Raw genomic sequence first — 6,648 nt, 5'->3', positions numbered from 1 at the left:
AAAAAAAAAAAAAAGAAAAAAGAATCGATTTTTTTTCACACTAGAATACCCCCTTAAATCCCGGATATTAATATCGCGCGACGAATGGACGGAAATCTAATCTAAAAAAAAGAAGCCTAATCTAAAGCTAAAGTGCGATCTCGCTCGTAGGTAACTTTTGTGCCAAGGGAGAGAGAGTCGAAAAACGAAAAGGTAAGAGAGTCGCGAAAACTTGCCTCCAATCTAAAAGCCTAAAAGACCCAAGCTAAAAAGCAATCTCGCTCGCAGGTAACCTTCGTGCCAAAGGAGAGAGAGTCTGACTCTAACGAAAATGAAAAGGTAAGAGTCGCGAAGAAAACGTTCAAATCATCCGCTGAATCATCCGTTAATCTGGCATCGCGGTCGACGCGTAAACTTGAAACCTAAATCAAAGATCTAAAAGTCTAACACCTGAGTGCTAAAAAGCGGTCTCTCGCTCGCAGGTGACCTTCGTGCCAAAGGGAAAAGAGAGTGGAGTGTCCGAGAGCAGGCGAGACGAGGACGATCCAGAGAAACAAGACTCGAGCAAGAAGAAACGAGGCTTGGCGCAGTTGGGGGACGGTCTGATCATCGACGACGGCTACGTCTCTCAAGGCTTGGACAACGACTACTTCGCAGGCCTGACCAATTTCGGGCTGCAGTTGCCCAAGTACGACGAGAACAAGGACGACGAGAGGGAGCCCGCGGAGGCCGAAGTCAGAGCGATCATGGACGTGTGCGACGGTTGCGCGGAGGAGCCTTTCGAGAAAGCTCTGATCTTCGGTTGGCGGTCGGTCCCGAAGAAACTCTACTCGGGCGCGGCGCACGTACCAGCGGTGCAGACGTGCAAGGCGTTTTAACAAGGCGTTTCGTTCTCGATCGAAACCGCAGCCACGAGAGAACGAGAGAGAGAGAGAGAGAGAAAGCAAGCAAGTCGGCCCGACTCGGGTCCATTCGCGGCATCGACCAGAGGAGGAGGCCAGTCCGAGGGACCAGAGATTTATGGTTATCGCGCTCGGCAACGTAGCGGTAGCCGACCGCTATCGCTGACGCGGGATCTCTCCTACGTGCCGTGAACCCGAGGCCGACGGATCTCGAACGCGCGATTACGCGATACGAGACGAATGGACGAATAGGCTGCTCCGTCGATCGCGTTCCCGAGACGTATTTATTACCTATTTGCGAGAGCGTACGGAGAGATTTTTTTTCTTTTCAGTCCAGGATCATTTCCAAGTCGTTCGTTTAACGACCGACGACGACCGACGGAGCTGGCAGAGTTGGAAAAAGAAAAAAAAAAAAAAAAAAAAAAAAAAGCAGCCATAAAACAGATTAACCTCTTAACGGTTCACCGATATTACAGTTGCACTAAGATGTCGACAATTTTCTCCTTCTCTTCTGTTTTCGTAACGCTGGTTTCGTAAGTCGGCGACAACAACGCTTGAGATTACGTTTCTTTCGCTTGGTCGATGAGATAACGAAACGACTAATCGATGCACCATGTGTCGTAATGAATTACCATAGACAGTGTTTGCACATGCGTGCTGATCGATTCGAACGAACTGGGTCGTGTGCGATTGTATGTAAGTACGATTCTGAGAGATCCAACGTTGCGCGAAGTGTGGAATTCGATAGAAAAACGGGTGCAACGCGATAGGCTTTTTATAGCGTAATCGCGCGTAATGCCAGTTTTCTTTATACTTGTAAATTCTCACTTTTTCTTTTTCCTTTTATCCTGCTAACAATTCGCCGGATTGCCGAGGAGCTGGGAATCACTGGAACGATACTATACGCTGATTGTAAACTCATCAATTTTGTGTAATTAAATCACCTCTCTCACTCTCCCTCTTTCTCATTTGTATTCGACGCGTTTCTCGATAATCGTTTCAGCCAATCACAATATTTGTCGTATTTACCGTTGGTTCGCGTTCAATGAATACTGAAAATGATTGCGCACGAATCAAATTCGGATTTTGGTCAGAGTTGCCGACTCGAAGTTTCTCGGGAACAAAAAAAATTTCGCCGCGCGCAACGAGGTCGAGCGCAACCCGTTATTTGCGCTGTTGCAAACTCTTGCAAGCCACATTCGAATTTTCTCGCTGGCAAAAAGTCTCCGGTTTCAACGTTAACGAACGTGTTCGACGTTGAACGCGGTTCAAGCACTTGAGCGACGTCTAAATATTTCATTTATTTGGATATTTGGGGAATGGCCAACGCAGCCCGACGCGGAAATCGTCCAACACGACGACTGTTTTGCAACACGTCGAGAAGAGAGAGAAGCTGGTTACCTTGCTTTTGTGAATATGCTGATGCTGGTATTCGCTGTCGAATTCCGGCTCGCTGAAGTAGCTCTGGTCCTCCCAGTGAGGAGGCAGTCCCGTTCCTGTCCCCGGTATCCCCAGCGGTCCTGGCATCCCTGTCACACCGTCGCTACTCTCGAACAGTCGCAAGACGCTGCGGTCTCGGATGTCTCTCAGATGCGACCTGCAATCGAAACGAGAAACCCTTTGTCGCTGTAGTCTCGATCGACGAAGGGGAATACTTGTTTACTCGTTGAAAGAGAGATAAATCGACTGTTGGACCGAGATCGAACGCGATCGACTGTCGTCGAAATTGTGCAGATTCGTTTATTGGGTTGGCAACAGAGTAGCTGCGTATCTTTCCTCGCTTGGTACGTACGTCTCACAACTGTAAATACTTTTATAAATTCTAACTACCAGCTACGTTTCAAACCGCCGATTCATTCTGCAATCTGGCGGACCTGATTGTTCGAGCTTATTTCAGAAAAGGGAGATCGACTTGAAAATGTAAAATCGAACGACCAACATTTCGCAAGCTCGTGGAAAATCGATGCAACGTGTTTTGGCGAACGAGATTTGGCTTTCAAACTGTTTCAAACAATGTCCAAAGAATTTCCACTACCGACGACGTCGGATATCGAATTAAGAAAGATAATTATCAAACTGAGAAAGGCCGAAAAACTTTGAAGTTGACTGAAAAAGAAACGAAAAGAAAAGAAAAGACGCAGTTACTTTTTCACCTGAACAAAACTAATTACAAGTAGCAGGAGAGAGAGAGAGAGAGAGAGAGAGAGAGAGAGAGAGAGAGAGAGAGAGAGAGAGAGAGAGAGAGTCTAGTTTGCACGGGAAATGGTAGGTAGACGCGTACAAACCTGAGATCTTCGAGTTCGTAGAACATGTCCTTGTTGCTGTCGTGTATGTAAACCTTGACGTGAGGACTGTCTAGATATTCCATAGTGAGTTGCTTGGGAAAGCTTCTGACGAAGAGTGCCTTAACGGTGTCTATGCTAGTGATTTCGTTGGGTAGGAGCGCCCGCTTCGTCTCGTTCCTATACTGCAGGAACACTAGACCTAAGGAACCGTCCACAGAAACGCATCGTTTCGTCAGGAATGTCCGACAAGGGCATCGAGCAGCGAGGCAGCAACAAGACGCTCCTAATTCTATCGCGGGTCGATCGTTACCTAGTGGTCGCTCCAGAGTCTTGCTGGGGGTCCGTACGACGGGGAGGCTGCTTCTTTGCTTGCCACCCCGTCGAAATCCTGTGCTCGATGTCTCCACCTCGGACATGATGCCCGGGTCGTCATCGAATAACATCGTCGAAGAGGGAGGCGGGTACCCGCGCGGAAGAGGCGACTGCAACAATCAAACCCAATTCGTCAAGCACACCCAGGTCGATCCTCTCTCGCCCTTTCAGGCCGCTTTCTTTTTGTGTGTCTTTTTTTCTGTGAAAACGATCGCTCGAATCGTTTGACGGCGCGTGAAATGGAAAAAGGAAACACAGACAGAAAAAAAAAAAAAAACAAAAAGAAAACAGACAGACAGAGAGAGAAAATTCGTGCGACGACGTATGTAGATGGTTAAATAAAAAGAGAAAGAAGAAAAACGACAGGAAGAAAAAGAAAGAAGAGGGAAAAAAAAATAGGACGCATGCCATCGTGCGATTCGAAACGATTCAACAAACGTTCGGAGAGGAGAAGAAAAAAAAAAAAAAAAAAGAAAAAAAGACAGAGAGAAGAAAAAGAAATTACCTTTCTCTGGCGAGACTTGGTCCCCATCTGTTGGGCGGCGGCAGGTCACACGGAAACACACACACACAAGTAAACCAGTTAGACGTATATATGCATCGAGCAGAAAAAGGGGGTTTGCTGGAAATGCACTGTGGAAAAAAAAGGTGAGAGCGAAAAAACAATGCGATCGCGGATCGCGATCACGATCGGCTATTGCGAGCTGGCCTGGTTTGCCTCGATTCTCGGTGGTTGCTGCGTGTCTGATCCTGCAAAAAATCTCTCACGATCGCCAATCTTTCTTCCGTCTCCTTTCTTTTTTCCATCCTTCCTTTCTTTCTTTCTTTCTTTCTTTTTCTTCCTTCGTCTCTCGTATACACTCTCCGTTGCGTTCCGCAAAGTTGAAGATTGTCTCGTTCTCTTTTTCTTTTTTGTTTCTTTCTCTTTTCTCTCTCTCTCTCTCTCTCTCTCTCTCTCTCTCTCTCTCAACGACGACGTGCACACGTGTCGCGAAGAAAGGGAATCGAAAGGTGAGTAAATATCGAAAATATCCAGAGGGAACGAACGAGCAGAAAGGCGTGGCAGTGCACGATAACGTGAAATGATTAGGTGTGCCACGTGTACGCCATCAAGCCGAGTAAGTATAATACGTAAACGATTATGGAAAGACTCGCACAGGGGCTGACGATTACCGGCTGTTTTATTTCCCCGAACTCGTTCCATCATTTCCTCCCCCATCGAATTCCTCGCTCGGCTTCATCCGAAAGACACAAATCTCCGGAAATAAACGAAACACCGTGCCAACAAAAATTGCACTTTAGTCGAGTTGAAAGTATCCCGAGAGTAACACGAGACTACGTGGAAAAAGTATCGTCAAGAAAATTTCACACCGCATTGAACGACAATTAGTCTGGATGATGGATTGCTTTCTATCAACTCTTTGACGATACAGGCACTAAAAGATTCGAATCAGAACGATAAATCACGACACGCGAGATTAACTACGCAAGTATTATTTGTCGCAAAGTGTTTTACAGATTTCTGCACGACTTGTTTTTTGTTTTTAACGTTTCGAAAAACGATTCGAATCTTTCGACTTTTCGATCGAACAGGTTTGAATAGGTTTGAATAGGTTTGAACGCGATCGAGGCGGAGAGACAGAGGCAGAGACGCGATACGACGACGCGGAGCTTAATTAACCTGTTCCTCTCGTTAGCCGCAGGGCTCTTGACCTCGGAAGACGCGTCCGTTAAAGTCGTTCGCCGGATACTCGGAAGAGAATGGTCTTCTTGGCGCGCGAATTTCGATCGAGGGGAGGATAGAGAGTACACGTTGTCCGTGCGTCCGCGTGTGAAGATTCGCGAAAGGCGATTGTTTGCGTTCGCAGCCCCTGCGCGTGATCGATGAAACGAGGCGAGAGCAGACGTAGAAAAAATATCGGAGAAACACAGAGAGAAAAAGAGGGAGAGAAACGCTCCTGCCAGAGGCTGGATCGCGCGGGAGGATCGTTTCTCCGAGAGTTCTGACACCGATGTCGTCGTCGTCGTTGTCGTCGTCGTCGTCGTCCTCGATCCCAAAACACCATCCTGCGGTGGGGGGCGACGAAGATTGGGGCACGACGCGCAGGTTGTCTCCAATCAAGTATGTATATATATATATATATATATAGAGCAAGTAGAACACGAAGAGAAAGAGGACTTTTCGGAAAAAAAGTGTGGTGGTAGAGTGGTGGTGGTGGTGGTAAACGAGAGCGCAAACAATAAGAGTCAATGTGTATTTACATGTTGCGGGAGCAAAGATTCACCTCGAGATCCATGGTGGTGTGACGCGTGGGCGGCGTACCGTATTGGCCGTGTGGCGGCGGCAGATGATGGGGATGAAGGGGGTGCAGCTGCTGGGCCGCGTTGAACTGCTGATGATGAAGGGACGGCTGATGATCGCCGCCGAGGGTGTGCCTCCTCGGCTCGTCCCTCGATCGGCCCCCACCCCCCGAGCCGCTCCTGCTTCCGGACCCTCCGCCGACGCTTCCGCCACCACCGCCAACCCCCAACACGCTTCCTCCTCCGCCACCCCCGAGTCCGCTACCCACGCCGCCGCCACTGCCGCCTCGTCGACCAGTTGGAATCTCGTTCGAGCCTGCCTCACCCTCCCCCCTGCCGGACCCACCTGAAACAAGTTGCAACATTCCTCGTAAGTCTTTTTACATGTTTTTTTTTTGTCACTCGTCGCTCGCGTTGTCGGCAGAGTGTGTTCGCAATCTTCAAACGCACGGAACGTTCTCTTTACCTCTGCCGACTCGACTCGACTCGCGTAAACTCTTTTCAACCACTTGCGACTGGCAACTGGTTCGCGGACCATAACGAGCAACCAAACCGTGTACAATAATTCGTCGCTTTCTCTTTATTTTCATTCTCGTCGGTATGGTATCGTTATAGATGGAAATTATTAAGAAGTAATAAATTGATTACTTTATTATGCCGTTGCGTTGTATTTGAATGTACTTGAAACTGAGAAAATATTTAAAAATTGTGGGGCAAAGAATTCTCGACGTGCAGCCTCCACCGTTTGCTATACCACGAGTGTACAGTTTATTTTACGCGCAAGCGGCCTTTAGCCTCGAAAGATACTT

General features: G+C 48.0%; 2 protein-coding genes and 1 long non-coding RNA gene across 19 annotated transcripts in view; 2 read left to right on the top strand and 1 right to left on the bottom strand.

Annotated features, from left to right (window-relative positions):
• LOC122534680 overlaps window positions 1-1,282 on the top strand; it is an 11,737-nt gene extending 10,455 nt beyond the window's left edge. Inside the window, exons 8-10 of one of the 2 annotated variants that reach the window (XM_043665559.1) lie at window positions 151-192; window positions 268-318; window positions 462-1,282. In XM_043665559.1, the coding sequence (XP_043521494.1) occupies window positions 151-192; window positions 268-318; window positions 462-857 (489 nt within the window). In that variant the 3' untranslated portion in view covers window positions 858-1,282. The remainder of the gene's footprint in view (window positions 1-150; window positions 193-267; window positions 319-461) is intronic. The other variant, XM_043665560.1, reaches the window with a different exon arrangement.
• Window positions 1-6,185, bottom strand: part of LOC122534678 (coiled-coil domain-containing protein AGAP005037) — a 57,611-nt gene extending 51,426 nt beyond the window's left edge. For 13 of the 16 annotated variants that reach the window (XM_043665541.1, XM_043665538.1, XM_043665542.1 and 10 more), the window contains exons 1-5: window positions 5,824-5,980; window positions 4,044-4,070; window positions 3,477-3,648; window positions 3,167-3,365; window positions 2,283-2,478 (exon numbers count right to left, since the gene is read on the bottom strand). In XM_043665541.1, the coding sequence (XP_043521476.1) occupies window positions 2,283-2,478; window positions 3,167-3,365; window positions 3,477-3,648; window positions 4,044-4,070; window positions 5,824-5,835 (606 nt within the window). In that variant the 5' untranslated portion in view covers window positions 5,836-5,980. Of the gene's footprint in view, window positions 1-2,282; window positions 2,479-3,166; window positions 3,366-3,476; window positions 3,649-4,043; window positions 4,071-5,823 lie in introns of all 16 variants that reach the window. The other 3 variants (XM_043665550.1, XM_043665552.1, XM_043665539.1) reach the window with 2 other exon arrangements.
• LOC122534687 lies at window positions 2,475-3,005 on the top strand. The gene is made up of 2 exons (XR_006307969.1): window positions 2,475-2,665; window positions 2,779-3,005. It is a non-coding gene; the product is annotated as an uncharacterized LOC122534687 (long non-coding RNA).
• Window positions 6,186-6,648: the final 463 nt, after the last annotated feature.

This window comes from Frieseomelitta varia, unplaced genomic scaffold, assembly GCF_011392965.1.
Source record: "Frieseomelitta varia isolate USP_RPSP 00005682 unplaced genomic scaffold, Fvar_1.2 scaffold_625, whole genome shotgun sequence".
NCBI lineage: Eukaryota > Metazoa > Arthropoda > Insecta > Hymenoptera > Apidae > Frieseomelitta > Frieseomelitta varia.
Note: the sequence above shows the minus strand (reverse complement) of the source record. Positions and strands in the feature narration are given on the sequence as shown.